General features: G+C 44.6%; 1 protein-coding gene and 1 long non-coding RNA gene across 4 annotated transcripts in view; one reads left to right on the top strand and one right to left on the bottom strand.

Moving 5' to 3' along the window:
• LOC131384370 (uncharacterized) overlaps window positions 1-22,065 on the bottom strand; it is a 34,645-nt gene that overhangs the window by 9,298 nt on the left and 3,282 nt on the right. For both annotated transcript variants that reach the window (XR_009215160.1, XR_009215159.1), the window contains exon 2: window positions 1,806-1,965. This is a non-coding gene — a long non-coding RNA (uncharacterized LOC131384370). The remainder of the gene's footprint in view (window positions 1-1,805; window positions 1,966-22,065) is intronic.
• Window positions 13,040-22,065, top strand: part of GNE (glucosamine (UDP-N-acetyl)-2-epimerase/N-acetylmannosamine kinase) — a 63,751-nt gene continuing 54,725 nt past the window's right edge. Inside the window, exon 1 of one of the 2 annotated variants that reach the window (XM_032164153.2) lies at window positions 13,040-13,090. In XM_032164153.2, the coding sequence (XP_032020044.1) occupies window positions 13,040-13,090 (51 nt within the window). The remainder of the gene's footprint in view (window positions 13,091-22,065) is intronic. The other variant, XM_058445098.1, reaches the window with a different exon arrangement.

Raw genomic sequence — 22,065 nt, 5'->3', positions numbered from 1 at the left:
GTAGAATGGGTTGAATGGTGGGTGGGCTTTATCTAATCAGTTGAAGGCCTCAATAGAACAACCCCCTATATTAGTCAGGGTTTTCTACAGAAACAGAATCTATAAACTTAGTTTAAGGAATTGGGTCCCACAATTGTGGGAGCTTGATGAATTCAAAATCTGATGCGGGAGACCCAGGAAGGAGCTGCGGTTCAAGTCCAAAGGCAGTTAGGCTGGAGACCCGGGAAAAGCCAATATTGCAGATGAGGTCCAAAGCCATCTGCTGGCAGAATTCCCTGTTGCTTGGGGAGGTCAGCCTTTGGTTTGATTCAGGCCTTCAACTGATTAGATAGAGCCCACTCACATTATGGAGGGCAATTCACTTTACTCAAAGTCCATCAATTTAAAGGCAAATCTCACCCCAAAACATCCTCACAGAAACATCCAGAACAATGTTTGACCAAATATCTGGGTATCATGGCCCAGGTAATTTGACATAAAAAATTAACCATCACAGAAATCCCTGGAACCCGTGTTATCTTATCTGAAAAAGGAGTCTTTGAAGATGTTAGAAAGGATCTTGAAATGAGGAGATTATCCTGGATTCTCCAAGAAAGCCCTCAACTTAATGACAAGTGTCCTTATAAAAGACACACAGGGCCAGGTGTGGTGGCTCACGCCTGTAATCTCAGCACTTTGGGAGGCTGAGGCGGGTGGATCACCTGAGGTCAGGAGTTTGAGACCAGCCTGGCCAACATGGTGAAACGCCGTCTCTACTAAAAAAAAAACAAAAATGAGCTGGGTGTGGTGATGGGAGCCTGTAATCCCAGCTACTCAGGAGGCTGAGGCAGGAGAATTGCTCGAGCCTGGGAGGCGGAGGTTGCAGTGAGCTGTGATCGGGCCTCTGCACTGCAGCTTGGGTGACAAGAGTGAAATTCCATCTCAAAAAAAAAAAAAAAATAGACACACAGGCTGCCATGGTGGCTCACGCTAGATCGCTGGAGGCTAGGAGTTCAAGGCCAGCCTCGGCAACATAGCAAGACTCCCATCTCTATTTTATAAAAAGAGAGAGAGAGAGAGAAAGGAGAGACATATCGAAGAGATGAAGGCTGTGTGAAGGTGGAGAAGAGATTGGGGTAATGTGGCCACAAACCAAGGAAGCCATGGAATGCCTCCAGCCACCAGAAACGGGAAGAGGCAAAGAAGAGTCCTCCCCAAGAGCCTCCGGAGGGAGTGTGGCCTGCCAACACCTTGATTTTGGACTTCTGGCCTCCAGAACTGTGAGAGAATGAATGTCTACTATTTTAAGACACCAGTTTGTGGCAATTGGCTATGGGAGCCACAGGAAGCTAATACAACTGGGAAATGGCAAGAAGCTTGTCTACCTGACTTCTCTGCAGGGCGGTGGGTCCACACCACGCACTTGCACACATACTAGGAGGGAGGCCAGAGGCAGTCCTCGCTTCCTCAGGGACCCCTTCCTGCTGGTCTCCTCCCACCTCCTGCCCAGGTTCTGCTCTGCCACAGTAGCTCAGTTCTGTGTCTCCACCACTAGCCGGCATCTCCTCCCTGCTCCGCACCACAGTCCTGTGTGATTCACTCTGCAGACCCCAGGCTCCAAATATGTCATCTTTATTCTCTCTCTCAGGTCTAGGAGGCCTTCATCCCTCGCCTCAGCCCTGGGCCCACCTGCTGCCACTGTCTCTCAAGTCACAAGCATTTATTGTGCATCTACCAGGAGTCGGGCACTTGAAGTGCTGGGGGCCCCTAGAAGTTCTTGCCCTCCAGAAGTTCACTGTCTGCTCAGTAATTTCCCATCGTCTCACCTCTCTGAAAACATGGCCTCTGGCCACTGATTTCCAGGAATCTGCTTAGTGCCTGCACCTGCTCCCCCTCACAGGCTGCAAGGATACCTGTGTGTGGGATATTAGAGCTGTAACTGCAGAGTCTCTTTCAAAGGTGCACAGTTTCATTTGTTGGTCGTCACTGTGGAAAAAAACCATATGCCAAATGAAAGTAAAGCAAGGGGCTAGGCGTGGTGGCTCACGTCTGTAATTCCAGCACTTTGGGGGGCCGAGGTGGGTCGATCACTTGAGGTCAGGAGTTCAAGACCAGCCTGGCCAACATGGTGAAACCCCATCTCTACTAAAAATACAAAAATTAGCTGGGCGTGGTGGTGAGCCCCTGTAGTCCCAGCTGCTCAGGAGGCTGAGGCAGGAGAATTGCTTGAACCCAGGAGACGGAGGTTGCAGTGAGCCAAGGTTGCACTACTGCACTCCAGCCTGGGCAACAGAGTGAGACTCTGTCTCAAAAAAAAAAGAAAAGAGAGTAAAGCAGGGGCTGAATTTGACACAAATAATGACAAATTATTATTTCATTAAAGCCACAGACCTAAGGCCTAGTCTTATTTGTATAAGAAACGATAAGGAACAATGATGTTACATTTTCTAATCTAGAGTAGCTAAAAGTTTACATAAATGTTAACCCAGTACTAGAAAATGTGACGATAGGTCTGATTCCATATCTTGCATCTTAAAAAAATCATACAGTAAAATCCACTTCAATAATCAAGATGTTTAATCAGTATAGATTTGTGCGTATTTATTCCCGTGTTATGCTCTGTGAGTCCAAGCATAACTCATTCTATCGTGCTTTGCTTTATCACACCTTGCAGATACTGCACGTTTTACAAATGGAAGGTTTGTGGCAACCCTGCCTGGAGCAAGGCTATCGGTGCCATTTTTCCAACAGCATGTGCTCACTTCACGTCTCTGTGTCACATTTCAATCATTCTTACAGCATTTCAAACTTTTTCATTATTATAATTATGACTGTGATTATTATTTCGAGACAGGGTCTCGCTCTGTTGCCCAGGCTGGAGTGTTGTGGTGCGACCACTGTAGCCTCAACCTTCTGGGCTCAAACAATCCTCCCACCTCAGCCCCTTGAGTAGCTGGGACTACAGACTCATGCCACCAGTTTTTTTCTTTTTTGTAGAGACAGGGTCTCATTATGTTGCCCAGGCTGGTCTTGAGCTCCCAGCCTCAAGTGATCCTCCAGCCTCAGCCTCCCAAAGTGCTGGGTTTACAGGCATGAGCAGTGACCTTTGATGTTACTATTCTAATTGTTTTGAGGTGCCACAAATCGCACCCATATAAGACAGCAAACTTAATAAGTGTGCGTGTTCCATTGCTCAACTGACCAACCGGCTATTTCCCCATCTCTCTCTCCCCTTCCGTGGGCTTCCCTATTCCCTGAGACACAATAACATTGAAGTTAAGCCAATTAATAATCCTACAATAGCCCCTAAGTGTTCAAGTGAAAGGAATAGTCGCACATCTCTCACTTTAAATCAAAAGCTACAAATGATTAAGCTTAGTGAGGAAGGCATGTCGAAAGCTGAGATCGGCCAAAAGCTACGCCTCTTGTGCCGGTTAGTCAAGTTCTGAATGCAAGGGAAAAGTTGTTGAAGGAAGTTTAAATGTCACTCCAGTGAACATACAAATGATAAGAAAACAAAACATCCTTATTGCTGATATGGGGAAAGTTTGAGTAGTCTGGATAGAAGATCAAACCAGCCACAACATACCCTTTAGCCAAAGCCTAATCCAGACCAAGGCTATAACTCTTCAATTCTGTGGAGGCTGAGAGAGGTGAGGTTATCTATAGAAGAAAACTTGGAAGCTAACAGAAGCTGGTTCATCAGATTGAAGGAAAGAAGCCAGCTCTGTAACATACAAGCGCAAGGTGAAGCAGCAAGTGCTGATGTAGAAGCTACAGCAAGTTATCTAGAAAATCTGGCTAAGATCACTGATGAAGGCGGCTGCACTGAACAACAGATTTTCAATGTAGATAAAACAAACAGCTTTCTCTTGGATGAAGAGGCCACATAGGACCCTCATAGCTAGAGAGGAGAAGTCAATGCCTGGCTTCAAACTTTAAAGAACAGGCTGGCTCTCTTATTAGGAGCTAATGCAGCTGGTGGCTTTAAGTTGAAGTCAGTGCTCATTTGCCATTCTGAAAATTCTAGGACCTTTAAGAGTTATGCTAAAGCTGGCCAGCGTGGTGGCTCACGCCTGTAATCCCGGCACTTTGGGAGGCCAAGGGGGGGTGGATCACCTGAGGTCAGGAGTTTGAGACCAGCCTGGCCAACATGGCAAAACCCCATCTCTGCTAAAAATACAAAAATTAGCCAGGTGTGGTGGTGCATGCCTGTGATCCCAGCTACTCAGGAGGCTGAGGCAGGAGTATCACTTGAACCCAGGAGGCACCCGGGAGGCGGAGGTTGCCGTAAGCTGGGATCACACCACTGCACTCCAGCCTGGGCAACACAGTGAGACTCTGTCTCAAAAAAAAAAAATTATGCTAAAGCTATTCTTCTTGTGCTCTATAAATGGAATAGCAAAGCCTGGATGACAGTATATCTGGTAATTAGCACGGTTTACTGAATATTTTAAGCCCACTATTGAGATTTACCGCTCAGAAAAAAAAAAAAAAAAGATTTCTTTCAGAAAATTACCACTCATTGACAGTTCACCTGGTCACCCAAGGGCTCTGATGAAGATGTACAAGGAGATAAATGTTGTTTTCATGCCTGCTAACACAACATCCAGTCCATAGCCCATGGATCAAAGAGTAATTTTGACTTTCAAGTCCTATTAAGAAATACACTGGCCGGGCATGGTGGCTCATGCCTGCAATTCCAGCACTTTGGGAAGCTGAGGTCGACGGATCATGAGGTCAAGAGATCGAGACCATCCTGGCTAACATGGTGAAACACCGTCTCTACTAAAAATACAAAAATTAGCTGGGCATGGTGGCGCATGCCTGTAGTCCCAGATACTTGGGCAGCTGAGGCAGGAGAATCACTTGAACTTGGGAGGCGGAGGTTGCAGTGAGCCAAGATTGCGCTACTGTACTCCAGCCTGGTGACAGAGCAAGACTCCATCTCAAAAAAAAAAAAAAAAGAAAAAGAAAAAGAAAACGTATGGGCCATAGCTGCCATTGATCGTGATTCCTCTAATGGATCTGGGCAAAGTAAATTGAAAGACTTTGGAAAGAATTAATCATTCTAGATGCCATTAAGAACATTCATGATTCATGGGAGAAGATCAAAATATCCACATTAACAGGATTTGGGAGAAGTTGATTCCAACGCGCATAGTTGACTTTAGGGGGCTCAAGACTTCTGTGGAGGAAGTAACTGCAGATGTGGTAGAAACAGCAAGAGAAGTACAGTTAGAAGTGGAGCCTGAAGATGTGACTGAATTGCTGCCATCTCACAATCAAACTTGAATGAAGGAGGTGTTGCTTCTTCTGAATGAGCCAAGAACCTCTTTTCTTGATGTGGATTCTACTGATGAAGACGCTGTGGACATTGTTGAAATGACAACAGAGGATTTAGAATATTACATAACATAGTTCATAAAGCAGTGGCATGGTTTGAGAGGATTGATTCCAGTATTGAAGGAAGTTCTACTGTGGGTAAATGCTATCAAATAGTATCACATGCTACAGAGAAATCTTTGGTGAAAGAGTCAATCGATGCAGCAAACTTTATCATTGTCTTATTTCAGGAAATTGCCACAGGCATCCTGATCTTCAGCAGCCACCACCCTGATCTTCAGCAGCCACCACACTGAGGCAAGACCCTCCACCAGCAAAGATGATTCACTGAAGGCTCAGGTGATCATTAGCATTTTTTAGTAATAAAGTATTTTACAAGACCAGTGCCCTAACCCATGAGCTATGGAGCCGTAATAAATTCCAGCTGGGCGCGGTGGCGCATGCCTGTAATCCCAGCACTTTGGGAGGCTGAGGAGGGTGGGTCACCTGAGGTCAACAGTTCGAGACCAGCCTGGCCAACATGGAGAAACCCCGTCTCTACTAAAAATACAAAGATTAGCTGGGTGTGGTAGCTGGGGCCTGTAATCCCAGCTATTCAGGAGGCTGGGGCAGGAGAATCGCTTGAACTCATGAGACAGAGGTTGCAGTGAGCCGAGATTGCGCCACTGTACTCCAGCCTGGGTGACACAGTGAAACTCTGTCTCAAAATAAATAAATAAATAAATAAGATATATATGTTGTGCTGGGTGCAATAGTGGATGCCTGTAATCCTAGCACTTTGGGAGGTCAAGGCAGGTGGACTGCTGGAGCCCAGGAGTTTGAGACCAGCCTGAGCAACATAGTGAGACCCCATCTCTAAAAAAATACATAAAATTAGCTGGCTGTGGTGACTCATGCCTGTAGTCCCAGCTACTCAGGAGGCTGAGGTGGGAGGCTCGCTTGAGCCCCGAAGGCAGAGGTTGCAGTGAGCCAAGCTTGTGCCACTGCACTCCAGCCTGGGCAACAGCATGAGCCCTGTCGTTAAGAAAAAAAAACAAAAACGGCCAGGCGCGGTGGCTCATGCCTGTAATCCCAGCACTTTGGGAGGCCAAGGCAGGAGGATCACGAGGTCAGGAGATCGAGACCATCCTGATTAACACGGTGAAACCCCATCTTTACTAAAAATACAAAAAATTAGCTGAGTGTGGCGAGCGCCTGTAGTCCCAGCTATTCGGGAGGCTGAGGCAGAAGAATGGCGTGAACCCAGGAGGCGGAGCTTACAGTGAGCCAAGATCATGCCACTGCACTCCATCCAGCCTGGGAGACAAAGTGAGACTCCGTCTCAAAAAAAAAGAAAAACAACCTCAAGGCTGAACTGACCTTTAGCACCAAAGAGACCATTCTGTCTCTCCTCTCTCAGGTTTAACTTTCTCATAAAAATCTTACCCCCAGTCCATTTTAACTTAACTCACAATATATGCCTGGTACTATGCAAGACTCTGGAAATGTGAAGAGGAACAAAATAGCTATGGCTGACCCCTAGTCGGCCACAGTTTATAGTCTACCAGAAATGGTTATCAAAGTGTGGTCTGGGGACCTCGGAGGAGGGAGAGAGAATCTTGGAGCCCTTTTGGGGCTGTGTGTGAAGCCCAAACTACATTTCTGTATTCATAATAATATAGCCAGTTCTCATTCTTCATGGCAGTTATGTTCTGTAAAGTTGCTGTGAATGCTGAATAACTGAATACTGAATTATTGCTCTTAAGGGAAATACAGGGTTAGGTTCCTACAAGCCTCTGGTCATTTTTGTTAACCAACCAATATGTAACCTTGTTTTCTGTGTATTTCTATTTAAAGATACCTTAACATAAGAGGATGGTGGCATGTATGCCATCTCCCATTCACGTTCCTACTTCCCTGGAAGGCTATTATGAGATGAATTCTTATGCCTTCCAGGTTCTGATGAGATTAGGGCTTTATGCTGTGGCCCCCTCAGAATAGAGCTGCAGAATACTAAAGCCCTTAGCTGCAGCTAAGAATGATCTTCTCGAAAGGGCATCCCATGGCTTGCCTTGTAGTTATCTGACCCCTTTTGTTTTGGTGTTGTCCTTTTGGTGAGTGGGACAAAGACCATAGGAGCTGGCGCCTTGAGCCACTCTTCCTTTTGCTGTTTACGTAAGTGTCAAACAGTCTGATCTAAAAGTAGCCTGTTGTACCTTTCCGGTTCAACCAGGCAGGCCTTGTCCTTGTCCTCGTGTGTGCTTGACAAATAGGAAAGACCAAGAGGCAGATATTAGATCAGCGTATTGCCCAGGCATTCTGCTCATCACTAGCCCATCTGACCCCTACATCTGCAGCCTGAAACCCAGTGATGAGAAAATTCTCCATGTTGCAACCCTCATAAGTGGCATTAACCTCTTCTAGAAGAAGATGGATTGCAAATGATTTTTAGATGTTCTTGTGGATAATACTTGCAGTATCTACACATTTAACGTTTATTCATATTACCATCATTGCAGAACACAGAGGTAAAAAAGCTGCGAGTTGAAGGAGGAGTCTTTGCTTCTCCAAAGGAGACTTCTCTCCTCTTTTGCTCTCTCAGGAAAGAGGGGACTCTAAAATAGTTCACTTACAGTGGACCACGCAACATGGCTAAAAATGAGGCCTGCCCAGAGACCAAGGCTTGTCACAACTTCCTCTGTCATTCTGTGAAACTTAGTCTTAAACAGACCAGGGTTTTGCCTGGCTAAAAACTGTATTCTCTGCTTTATCTGAAGTGAAATGTATTTCTCCTGTTCCAGCCAGTAACCAATCCAACTACTTTATTGTGGAAAAATAAATAAATTATAAGCAACCTCAAGATGCATTCACTTTCAAAGTTTTATTATTTACTGGCTCACAAAGTAATAATATACACTGTAAAAAAGTGTGCAAGGCCGGGCGTGGTGGCTCACGCCTGTAATCCCAGCACTTTGGGAGGCCAAGGTGGGCGGATCACAAGGTCAGGAGATCAAGACCATCCTGGCTAACATGGTGAAACCCTGACTCTACTAAAAATACAAAAATTAACTGGGCATGGTAGTGCGCACCTGTAGTCCCAGCTACTCAGGAGGCTGAGGCAGGAGAATCGCTTGAACCTGGAGAGCAGAGGTTACAGTGAGCCAAGATCGCGCCACTGCACTCCAGCCTGGCAACAGAGCGAGACTCCGTCTCAAAAAATAAAAAAATTTAAAAAAAGGGCAAAATACAAAAAGTAGAAATAAGCACACAGAAAAATCAGTCTCGCATCTACAAGAAGGCAACAACTGTTAACATTCTAAGATACTTCCCTTAAGTCCTTTATGTATTTTTTTCCTTTACACAAGCACAACTCTATATGCAATCTTGTGCTTAGCCTTTTGATTCACATCGTTTCATATTTCTCCATGATTTCACATTGTAAATATTTTGTTGACTAACTAACTGCATAGCGATTTGTGGATGCATCAAAATTTACCTAACTCTTCCTCAAACATGTGGCACGTAGGTTAAGAAGCTTGTCATTCTTGACACAAGCTATCTGAATGAATGACAGACGGTATGGTGTGGTTAAAATAGCAGTGACTTTGCAGTCACATTTTTTGACCCATGTTTGAGATCTGGGTCAGCCACTTGTAACTTGTGTGACTTTAGGCAAACCACTTAATTTCTCTGAGCCTCAATTCCTTTCCCGGTCTATAAAATAGGACCGGTAACTTCCACTTCACTGAGTTGTTCTAAGTCAGGAGTGGACAGACTATAGCTCAGCAGCCAATTCCAGGCCGCTCTCTGTTTTTGTAAAAAAAAAGTCTCAAAGGCACACAGCCATCTCCATTCATCTATACATCGTGTATGGCTGCTTTTGTACCACAAGGGCAGAGCAGAGAAGTTGTGACAGAGACATGGCCTGCAAAAATATCTGGCCCTCTATAGAAAAGATTTGACGACCCCTATTCTAAATAATGGACGTGAAAGTAATTCTGTAGACAAAAAAAAAAGCCTAACCAAATGTGAAAGATTATTCATGGCAGAGCCTACAGTAGGTGCTCATTAAACATTCGTTCTAAGGATGTGTAGCTAGATGGAGAATTTTATTCACCAGAATCCCTGCAGAATGAGTCTCTGTTTGGAAGAAGCATGAAGGAGAAGGTGATTCAGAAGAGCATCTGGATGGGGTGAGAACCCTGTGCAGAGGGACAGAAAAGGAGATTTTTAACACCTGGGAAACTATAGGGACAAGGAGAACTGTGTGAAGATGTTTAGAAGCTTTCTGGATGATGCTCTGAATAAAACTCCTATGCAGCCCAATTAAAGTAATCTGCAGTAAAGATCAACATGGTTCTTTAAGACTTTCAGAGCAAGACCAGCCTGTATTTAACCTCAACTTAATGTAGGGATTGGATCACAAGGATTATAGCTTTCAAATAGATTATCAAATGGACAGAATAAAAATAACAACTCAGGCTGGGCATGGCAGCTCACGCCTGTAATCCCAGCTCTTCGGGAGGTCAGGGCAGGAGGATCACTTGAGCCCAGGAATTTGAGACTAACCTGGGCAACACAGTGAGACTTCATCTTTATATTTTAAAATCAGCTAATTGATTAAACAAAAATAAAAATGTCTCTGGGCATGGTGGCTCATGCCTGTAATCCCAGCACTTTGGGAGGTTGAGGCGGGTGGATTACTTGAGGTCAGGAGTTTAAGACCAGCCTGGCCAACATGGTGAAACCCCATCTCTACCAAAAATACAAAAATTAGCTGGGCACGGTGGCGTGTGCCTGTAGTCCCAGCTACTCAGGAGGCTGAGGCAGGAGAATCACTTGAACCCAGGAGGTGGAGGTTGCAATGAGCCGAGATAACGCGCCACTGCACTCCAGCCTGGGTGACAGAGCAAGACCTCTGTTTCAAAAAAAAAAAAAAAAACTGCCCTAATATTGAATTTATAATACAAAATTTTAATTATTAGCACTCTCCCATAAAGCACAATGAAGAACATCTTATTTAATAAAAAGAGGATAATATTTCACTGAGCAGGCTGGGCACAGTGGCTCATGCCTGTAATCCCAGCCCTTTGGGAGGCCAAACTGCTTGAGCCCAGGAGCCTGAGCAACATGGCAAAACCTCATCTCTACAAAAATTACAAAAATTAACCGGGTGTGATGGTGGGCTCCTTTAATCCCAGTTACTCAGGAGGCTGAAGCACGAGAATCACTTGAAACCGGGAGGTGGAGGTTGCTGAGCCGAGAACGTGCCATTGCGCTCCAGCCTGGGCGACAGAGCAAGACTCTGTCTTAAAAAAACAAAATACAGGCTGAGCAAGGTGGCTCACGCCTGTAATCCCAGCACTTTGGGAGGCTGAGGCGGGAGGATCACCTGAGGTCAGGAGTTCGAGACCAGCTTGGCCAACATGGCGAAACCTCATCTCTACTAAAAATACGAAAATTAGCTGGGGTGGTGGTGCACACCTGTGATCCCAGCTACTCGGGAGGCTAAGGCTGGAGAATCACCTGAACCTGGGAGGTGGAGGTTGCAGTGAGCTGAGATCGTGCCACTCTACTTCAGCCTGGGCGACAGAGTGAGACTCTGTCTCAAAAAAATAAACAAATAAAAATAAATAAATAAAAACAAAAAACAATTTTAAAAAATAGTAGTAAGGTCAGACTTTTGATCATATATTTTTTTGAGTTCCCTAGTGCTATTCTGCCAATTTTTCTATTGGACAGCTTTTTTTCCCCCATTGCTGATTAATAAGCTCTCAAGTGAGGCCCTATAAGCAGTCTACGGACAGTACATTAAATACTGGATATTTTTGTTTATTTATTTATTGAGACAGTGTCTTGCCATGTGGCCCAGGCTGCAGTGCAGTGGCAAGATCACAGTTCATTGCAGCCTCAAACTCCTGGACTCAAAGCAGTCCTCCCAGTTCAGCCTCCTGAGCAGCTGGGACTATAAGCATGGGCCACCAAGACCAGCTAATTAAAAAAAATTTTTTTTTGTAGAGATGAGTGTCTAACTATGTTGCCCAGGCTGGTCTTGAATTCCTGGCCTCAAGTGATCCAGACAGATGGGACTATAGGTGTGAGCCACCATGCCTGGATATTTTTATTGGGAGGAGGGGGTGTCTGTCAAAATTAACCAAGAGGAAGTGAAAAAGCATAACAATTATCCACGAAAGCCGGCCAAGTGGTGCACACTTTTAGTTCCAGCTACTTGGGAGGCTGAGGCAGGAGGATCTCTTGAGCCCAGGTCTAGCCTGGACAATACAGCAAGACCCCACTTCTAAAAAATGTTATCCATGGATCCACTCCTTTATCTGCCTGAAAAAAGAGGGTCCTGTCCTGGAACACTTAGAAGTGCTCTCTCCTGCCTCTCTATAAAGATGAAGGAAGGGGAGAAGACAACGTTTTTTTTGTTTTGTTTTGTTTTTAAGAGAGTTTTTAGTTAAGAGAGAAAAAAGAGCAGACTGGATGTCAGGAAATAGATGGGAACAAAGAGCAAAGAGTAGAGATTTAACAAAAAATGTTGTTGAGGGTTATGTATACCTTTAACATATTTGAAAAATATAAAGGCCAGGAGTGGTGGCTCATGCCTGTAATCCCAGCACTCTGGGAGGCCAAGGTGGGTGGATCGCCTGAGGTCAGGGGTTTAAGACCAGCCTGGCCAACATGGCAAAACTCCATCTCTACTAAAAAATACAAAAACTAGCTGGGCATGGTGGCGTGCGCCTGTAATCCCAGCTACTCGGGAGGCTGAGGCTGGAGAATTGCTTGAACCCTGGAGGCGAAGGTTGTAGTGAGCTGAGACTGTGTCACTGCACTCCAGCCTGGGCGACAAGAGCGAGACTGTCTCAAGAAGAAAAAAAAGAAAAATATAAGAAAAAAATTGAGTTATTTTAGCATGGTGGCTCACACCTGTACTCCCAGCACTTTGGGAGGCCAAGGTGAGAGGATTGCTTGAACCCAGGAGTTCGAGATCAGCCTGAGCAACATAGTGAGACCCAGTCTCTTTCAAATAAAATAATAGACTTCAGACCATGGTTTACTTCAAAATCTATAAACATATAATGGTTAACTAAGAATTTCTGTGCCTGTGGGGGATACCTTTTAGTATAGTTTCCCTTAAGTGGAATGTAAAGTTGTGTGGTAGATAAGGCTAGGCTGTTCCTGTGGTCAAATGAGCATTTACCAGTGAAATGGAGAGTGGTTTGATAAGTAGATCATCGGTCAGTATCCCTTGCTACCAATCTGGCTGTGAGAGTCCCTAAGCACCAAAAGCAAGACAAGAGCAAGACTCCATCTCAAAAAAAAAAAAAGAAAGAAAGAAAAGAAAAAAGAATAAAACAGTTTAGAATTATGTATGTGTGAAAACAATGTGAAAAAAGACGAGATTTTTCTTGTAGATTTTTGTTTCTACCTTTAGAAACTCAGAAGAAAACTTTTTCTAGTGGAAAGTAAAATTATTGGATGGAATGGGAAATCCAAAACAGGGAAGTAACACTCAGACGCCGACTGACCACCTACTTTTGAGCTACTGTCCAGGAATACGAGAAGAATTCAGAGCCACATTTTTTTTCTTCCTTTTCAGAGAGGTGGGGCTTAAGATTTAGTCTGGAATTCAGATGCCTATTGGTGACTGCTCCGTGGCAGCTAAACCAAGAGAACAGCTGCTCTGCTCATTATTTCAAACCACACTAGGGTACAGAGCTTGTGCTTCGGGATGGAAACCTATGGTTATCTGCAGAGGGAGTCGTGCTTTCAAGGACCCCATGTAAGTAATTCAGAATTCAATAGAGCTTTATTATTGAAATTGCAATCAGAAAAAAAGGGGGAAAAAAGGAAAATTACAAAGAGGAAGAGGAAAGCTTTGGTTTTAAATCTATCAAATCCATCATTTTTAAAGACTTTTTTACTGCTAACTCAGGTTAGTCATTCTGTGGCTGCTACTTCCTTTTCAGTTACTGTGCCAATAAAATTCATGGTCTTTTTGCATTTCCAAACTGAAAGCTGAAACTGAACTCTTTTCTCCAGATTCCTGGCACTTTCATCAGATAAAGTGGGGTTCCTTTTACTTTTTGAGATCTCTGTTTCATAAATACAGTTTATTTCCAAAACATGCGATGTTTGTTTTAACTATTTTGTTTCCTTCCCTTTTGAAACACGGCATGTAGAGCTGCCTAATTTGTACTTCTTTTCCCTCAGTTATTTAACTGTTGACTGACCACATGATTGGGGTGGGTGCATTTACTCCAAGTTAATTAGTATCTAAGTCAAATAAAAAGGAAATTATCATGTTTATCAATATATAAATGTGACATATAGTGTGCTATACTATAGTGTAGTTTATTAAACCTAATTTTTCATTGAGGCATATGGAAATCCGAATGTTTTAGGAAATCACCATCACAGTTCAATTAGGTGATTAAAATATATATTCAATTTAAAGATCATTTATAGTTACAGAATGGCTTATACAAACGTGTGTGTGTGCGTGTGGGTTTAAAGACAGGATCTTGCTCTGTCACCCAGGCTGGAATGTAGTGGTGTAATCATAGCTCACTGCAGCTTTGAACTCCTGGGCTCAAGGGATCCTCCTGCCTCAGCCTCCCAAGTATCCAGGACTACAGACACAGACTACCACACTCGGCAAACTTTTAAATTTTTTGTAGAGACAGGGTCTTGCTATGCTGCCCAGGCTGATCTCGAACCCCTGGGATCAAGTGATGCTCCAGGCTTGGCCTTTCAAAGTGCTGAGATTACAAGGGTGAGTCCCTGTACCTGGCCTTATAAAAACTTTTCAATCGGATGATATTATTCCTTCAATTATTGCCAACACAGTTTACTCCTAGCTGTATCACTAATGCATACTTTCTATTTGCCTTCTTCAATGAGAATTTATTATTTTTATTTTTTATTGGCACACTTAAATTGAAATTCAAGGTCAGACTTTCTGAGCTTCTAGCTGGAACTTGTAAGTTTTTCTCCTCATGTCATCAATAAAATCTGCTTAGAAATGGTTGTTTCTAGTTATGAGAGTAATAGTTGCTCTACTCATCTCTCCATCCATTTTTTTTGTATGACTGACTTTAAAAATGTGGCCTGAAATAATCATTTCATTCATTTGCCTAATGTTTGGTGGTTTCTATGGCCACACAAGCTCTGAAATACTCTATATGGCCTTTAAGTTATCTTCCAAGTTACTCTGCCACTTAATAATTCAATTATCTTTTCCAGTATTCCTCAATAAAACCTTTCTCCTGTCAGGCTGGTCTCCCCTGTATGCTATTCTCATGTCCATTTTATTGTCTTCAATCACATCATGTTCTCTCTTCCAGGAAAATACTCTTTTAAAATGTAAAACTGATAGGGTTTCGTGGCACACTGAATGTGAGAGAGAAAGGAGGTGGAGAGGTCAAGAATGCCTCCTAAGATCCTAGTAGGTGATAATACTATTCACTGAGAATTAGGACGGAAGAGAAAGCCCAGGTTTATGAGGAAGAAGAAAGCTCAATTTTGGACAAGCAGATTTGAAGTGCTTGTAGAATACATACAAATAAAGATGTCCTGTAAGTAGTTGAATATTTAGGTTTGGGCTGAGAAGACTGGGATAGAAATTCACATCTAGGAATCATTTTAAATGATTGTGAAACTGGCCGGGTGCGGTGGCTCACGCCTGTAATCTCAGCACTTTGGGAGGCCGAGGCAGGCGGATCACGAGGTCAGGAGATCGAGACCATCCTGGCTAACATGGTGAAACCCCGTCTCTACTAAAAATACAAAAAAATTAGCCGGGCCCGGTGGCGGGCGCCTGTGGTCCCAGCTACGCGGGAGGCTGAGGCAGGAGAATGGCATGAACCCGGGAGGCGGAGCTTGCAGTGAGCCGAGATTGCGCCACTGCACTCCAGCCTGGGCAACAGAGAGAGACTCCGTCTCAAAAAAAAAAAAAAAAAAAGATTGTGAAACCATGCAAGTGGTTGAAGTCATTCTGGATATATACTAACATGAGATACAAGGAAGACTACAGAATTCTAGAAAATACTTTTATTTAGGAGTTTGAGAAAGTATAAGAGTCAGAAGCTGGAAGTAGGCAGGAAATCAGGTGGCTTGCAAGCCCAGGATGTAAAACGTCTCAAGAATAAGGCAGTGACTAACAGTGTGATAAAGAAGGGATTAAGAGAAGCCAGAGGGCAGAGAAGACTAGGTACATGGGCAGTTAGAAAAAGAGTGTACGTGGCCAGGAAAGCACTGCTAAATATTTAACAAAGGTGGAAGAGTCTGGCACAATGGCTCACATCTCTAACCCCAGCACTTCAGTAGGTTGAGGCAGGAGGATTGCTTGAGGCCAGGAGTTCAAGATCAGCCTGGGCAACATAGCGAGACCCTAGCTCTAAAGAAATTACAAAAATTAGCCAGATATGGTGGCACATGCCTGTAGTCCTAGCTACTCAGGTGGCTGCAGGGAGAGGATTGCTTGAACCTAGGAAGTTGAGGCTGCAGTGAGCCATGATCCTGCCACTGCACTCCAGCCTGGGTGATAGAGTGAGACCCTGTCTCTCTCTCACACACACACACACACACACACACACACACACACACACACACAGTACCATAGACCGAAGTACCTGGGTTTCCGCAGAATTTTATGCCCCATTAAATTTAGTGATGTCTAACAGTCATTCAGTTGTCTAAGATTTAGACAGCTACTATACGAAAAATACCATTAAAGAGTTCCAAATTAGCTGGCACGGTGGCTCACACCTGTAATCCCAGCACTTTGTGGGGCCGACGCAGGTGGATCACGAGGTCAGGAGTTGTAGACCACCTGGCCAAGATGGTGAGACGCTGTCTCTACCAAAACTACAAAAGTTAGCCAGGTGCGGTGGCAGATGCCTGTAATCCCAGCTCCTCAGGAGGCTGAGGCAGGAGAAGCACCTGAACCTAAGCCGAAATCATGCCATTGCACTCCAGCCTGAGCGACAGAGTGAGACTGTCTCAAAAAAAAAAAAAAAAAAAAGAGTTCCAAATTGGCCAAGAGTGACAGTAGAACAGAGTCAGGGGCAAAAGAATCTGGTGAAACAGGTAGGGTAAGAAATGTCATTGGGTGCTTTGGGCTAAGAGTAAGCAATGTATTTCAAAACACGTAAAGTTTATGGAGTGTGGCCAGGCGCAGTGGCTCGTGCCTGTAATCCCAGCACTTTGGGAGGCTGAGGTGGGTGGATCACCTGAGGTCAGGAGTTCGAGACAAGCCTGGCCAACATGTCGAAACCCCGTCTCTACTAAAAATACAAAAATTAGCTGGGTGTGGTGGCGAGTGCCTGTAGTCCCACCTATTTGGGAGGCTGAGGCAGGAGAATTGCTTGAACCCAGGAGGCGGAGGTTGCAGTGAGCCGAGATCACACCACTGCACTCTGCCTCAGCCACAGAGCGAGACCTTGTCTCAAAAAAAAAAAAAAAATTTATGGAGTGCATAATGTCTAGCACAAATTTGTGTCTCCAATGCATATCTTCCTCCAGATCCTCAATCTCATGGAAATGTCCTTAGGTGCTACAAATTCAACATATCCAAAATTAAAGCTCATTATCTTCTCACCTACTCCAGCCCATCTCCAAATCTGCTTCTCTAAGTGCAGTGGTGCAATCTTGGCTCACTGCAACCTCCACCTCCTGCGCTCAAGCAATTCTCCTGTCTCAGCCTCCTGAGTAGCTGGGACTACAGGCATATGCCACCATGCCCAGCTATATATATATATATATTTTTTTTTGTATTTTTACTAGATGAGGTTTCACCACCACGTTGGCCAGGCTGGTCTTGAACTCCTGACCTCAGGTGATCCCCCGCCTTGGCCTCCCAAAGTGCTGGGCTTACAGATGTGAGCCACTGGGCCCGGCCCCTTCTCCACATTCTTATGATTCCAATCCTCTCATTCTCTATTTCCATTATTACCACTTTAGTTGAGGTCCTGAAATATTATTCCTAACTGGTTTCCCTTCTTCTAGTCCTTCCTCCTCTTCTCAATCCATCTTCTGTAGTTTTATTTTTATTTTTTTTTGAGATGGAGTCTCGCTCTGTCGCCCAGGCTGGACTGCAGTGGCGTGATCTCGGCTCACTGCAAGCTCCGCCTCCCGGGTTCACACCATTCTCCTGCCTCAGCCTCCCTAGTAGCTGGGACTACAGGGGCCCGCCACCATGCCCGGATAATTTTTTGTATTTTTAGTAGAGACAGGGTTTCACCGTGTTAGCCAGAATGGTCTCGATCTCCTGACCTTGTGATCCACCTGCCTCAGCCTCCCAAAGTGCTGGGATTACAGGCTTGAGCCACCGCGCCCAGCCATCTTCTGTAGTTCTAATTAAGCAAATCTGATCATGCCATTTCCCTGATTAAAAACTCTCCCAAGGCCGGGCGCGGTGGCTCACGCTTGTAATCCCAGCACTTTGGGAGGCCGAGGCGGGCGGATCACGAGGTCAGGAGATCGAGACCACGGTGAAACCCCATCTCTATTAAAAATACAAAAAATTAGCCGGGCGTGGTGGCGGGCGCCTGTAGTCCCAGCTACTCGGAGAGGCTGAGGCAGGAGAATGGCGTGAACCCGGGAGGCGGAGCTTGCAGTGAGCCGAGATCGCGCCACTGCACTCCAGCCTGGGCGACAGAGCAAGACTCCAGCTCAAAAAAAAAAAAAAAAACAAAAAAACAAAACAAAAAAAACTCTCCCAATTATAGTGAGGGAAAGTCTAAACTCCTTAGTATAACATCATGCAAGGCCCTTGCTGAACTGACCTTGCTCATATCTTGTCTGCATCTCCCAGTTACTTTCTGCCTCCACACATCTATCTCATAAGACCGCCAAATTTCCCACCTTGTTTTTAAATTCACCATGCTGTTTTATGCTTGACTTATTATAAAGACTGAGCAAGAGTGTTGTGTTACTAAGACCAGGAGCCTAGATGGTGGAGGATGACCGGTGCAGGCAGTTGAGTAGAAGCAATTTGGCCTAGCCAGAGAGAAAAGAACAAGGATGGCTAGGAATCTTTGGTAGAAGATGTGATCCTCCTTTGACTGAATGTTTATTGACTGTGTTTCTTACATAAGGTATGATTCAAGGAACTATGAGGGAGACAAGCATACCAAACAGGGCTAACTTCAAGGAATTTATGATCTGATTTTAAAAACGTAGGTCATATATAGTGAGGTGACTAATATGACTGATTTTTCTCGGGTTCCTTATAATACATCAGATGTCTAATATTACAGTCACAAACATATACATTCAAAGATACCAGGTAATTCATCATAAGTATAACTAATAATAAGTTTGAGGTCAGGCGCGGTGGCTCATGCCTATAATCCCAGCACTTTGGGAGGCCGAGGTGGGCAGATGACCTGAGGTCAGGAGTTCGAGACCAGCCTAGCGAACATGGTGAAACCCTGTCTCTAGTAAAAATACAAAAATTAGCCGGGTGTGATGGTAGGCACCTGTAGTCCCAGCTACTTGGGAAGCTGAGGCAGGAGAATCGCTTGAACCCAGGAGGTGGAGGTTGCAGTGAGCTGAGATCGTGCCACTGCACTCCAGCCTGGGCAACAGAGTGAGACTCGGTCTCAAAACAAAACGAAACAAAAAGTTTGAGATGAGTTAAGACAAGTGCTCCAGGAATTCAGAGAAGGAACAGATTATCTTGGGATAGGGTGTTCATATTAGGTTTCACAACAGAGATGGTGTTTGAAAACTGATTGGGTGTAAGTAGCAGACAAGGAAAAGCCTTCTAATTTTGAGGAATGATACAAAGGTAGGGAAAGAACTGTTTGGGGCAGAAGGATCCGGGAGGGGAATAATGCTGGTAAGATCAGGAAAAGGTCAGGACCCTTAAATTGTGCAGGACCTTAAATGACAAACTTGTTCCCCTAGGCATACTTTATCTAGCGGGGAATGGGGAGCCACTGAAGTTTTTCTTAAAGAATTAATGAGATGAAAGTAGTCTTTTAAGAAGATTTAATCAGGCAATAATGTGCAAGATAGATCAAAGGCGCAAGGGAATGCAGACAGGAAGGGCAAGAAGAAATAGAGTAATCCAGGTCTTTGTTAATTCTACTTATTTATTTTGTTATTAAGAGATGGGGTCTTACAATGTTGCCCAGGCTGGACTCAAACTCCTGGGCTCAAGAAATCCTCCTGTCTCAGCCTCCCAAATAGGGATTACAGGCATGCACTACTGCACCCAGGTTAATAGTGGGCTTTGATGCCCGATTTTCTTGATTCTAAAACACTATTGCTATAATAGTTTTTATAATAAAAAACTCTACATTAAATATTTACATTGATTATAAGTATTGATTTTAGGTATATAAAATCATAAAAAAAAAAGCATCTCAGAATTAAGGAAATAAGATGATAAGACCTGAACTAAGGCCAGATGCAGTGGCTTATGTCTGTAATACCAACACTTTGGAAGGCAGAGGCAGGAGGATCACTTGAGACCAGGAGTTCGAGACCAGCCTGGGCAACAAAGCAAAACCCTGTCTCTACAAAAGTTTTGATAAATTAGCTAGGCATGGTGGCATGTGCTTTAAGTCCCAGCTACTTGGGAGGCTGGGGTCACAGGATCGCTTGAGCCCAGGAGTTTGAGGCTGCAGTGAGCCACAACCATACCACTGCACTACAACCTGGGCAACAGAGCAAGACCCTGTCTCTAAGAAAACCCAACAACCGGCCGGGCACGGTGGCTCACACCTATAATCCCAACACTTTGGGAGGCCAAGATGGGCGGATCACCTGAGGTCAGGAGTTCAAGACCAGCCTGGTCAATATGGTGAAACCCTGTCTCTACTAAAAATACAAAAATTAGCTGGGTGTGGTGGTGGGTGCCTGTAATCCCAGATACTCGGGAAGCTGAGGCAGGAGAATCGCTTGAACCTGGGAAGCAGAGGTTGCAGTGAGCTAAGATCACACCACTGCACTCCAGCCTGGGCAACAGAGCGAGACTCCGTCTCAAAAAAAAAAAAAAGAAAGAAAGAAAGAAACATAAAAGAAAACCCACCAACATAAACTGAGATAACATTTTGAATTATTTGAAAGATTGAATGTTAAAGTCAGAGAGAGTGAAGATTAAAATATGACTCCATGATTTCGAGTCTGAATGAAAGTGTCAAGTTGGTACCATTAAAAGAAATAGCAAAGTCAACAGGATAAAATGAACTTTTATATATTGAGTTTGAAGTGAGGAACTATCTAGTAGGCAACTGAACATATGGGCCTCAAGCTGGGAAGAAATGCCAGGCTGGAGTATGTATCCCAGGAATTACCTACATGGAAGTGATAATGGGAGGCTTGAGAGTGTGTCAATTTCTGAAAGAATGAGTACACAGAGGGGCAGGGGCAGGAACTAATCATAAGAGAGTGTTCACGTTAAGGGGCAAGAGGAGGAGTAGGGACAAAAAACAAATAATTTGAAAGGTAGAATTATATTCATTCCAGAGTACGGGCATGAAAAACATGAGGAGAGAGAGAGGTTGAGGCCTTATGTTCATGTTTAGGCTTTTTTTTTTTTTTTTTTTTTTTGAGATGGAGTCTCGCTGTTGCCCAGGCTGGAGTGCAGTGGCAAGAACTTGACTCACTGCAACCTCCGACTTCCAGGTTCAAGTGATTCTTCTGCCTCGGCCCCCGAAGGAGCTGGGACTACAGGCGTGTGCCACCACACCTGCGTAATTTTTGTATTTTTAGTAGAAACGGGGTTTCACCATATTGATCAGGTGGATCTTGAACTCCCGACCTTGTAATCCACCTGACTCGGCCTCCCAAAGTGCTGGGATTACAGGCATAAGCCAACATGCCCGGCCTCATGCTTAGGCTTTATAGATGTCAATTATGTATATTTGGAGATGTCTTGAACACTCATGGAAGTATTAAGAACCCCACTTGAGTGCTCCACAGGAATGTCCATGTAGGACCGCAGTTTCATACTTAGCTGCATGCTGACCCCCAAATGTAGTCTATTCTTTTTTTATTTTTATTTTTTTTTTTGAGATAGAGTCTTGCTCTGTCGCCCAGGCTGGAGTGCAATGGTACAATCTCGGCTCACTGCAACCTCTGCCTCCCAGGTTCAAGCGATTCTCCTGTCTCAGCCTCCCAAGTAGCTGGGATTACAGGCACACAGCACCATACCCAGCTAATTTTTATATTTTTAGTAGAGATAGGGTTTCGCCATGTTGGCCAGGCTGGTCTTGAACTCCTGACCTCAGGTGATCCGCCCACTTTGGCCTCCCAAAGTGATGGGATTACAGGTGTGAGCCACCATGCCCGGCCTGTGGGCTATTCTTCAGTTCCAGGAGTTCTGGACCAGTACCTTGGCTGTTTCCTTTGCTTATGTTGGGAAATAATAAAATTTCCCCAGAAGCGTGTTACTGATATTCAGTGCTGTTGATCTTAGCTAGTTCCTTTAAAGTCCAGAAGAACATACTTCCCACATAACTTTGTTTGTTTTTGAGATGGGGTCTCACTCTGTCCCCCAGGCTGAGACGCAGTGGCATGATCACGGCTCACTGCAGCCTCAGCCTCCCAGGCTCAGGTGATCCTCCCACCTCAGCCTCCCAAGTAGCTAGTTACTCCAGGTGCATGCCACGATACCCAGGTAATTTTCTGTATTTTTTTTTTTTTTTTTTTTTTTTTGAGACGGAGTCTTGCTCTGTCGCCCAGGCTGGAGTGCAGTGGCGCGATCTCGGCTCACTGCAACCTCCGCCTCCCGGGTTCACGCCA

This window comes from Hylobates moloch, unplaced genomic scaffold (genome assembly GCF_009828535.3).
Source record: "Hylobates moloch isolate HMO894 unplaced genomic scaffold, HMol_V3 SCAFFOLD_10, whole genome shotgun sequence".
NCBI lineage: Eukaryota > Metazoa > Chordata > Mammalia > Primates > Hylobatidae > Hylobates > Hylobates moloch.
The sequence above is the reverse complement of the archived record's forward strand: the minus strand, read 5'-3'. Positions and strand labels throughout refer to the sequence as shown.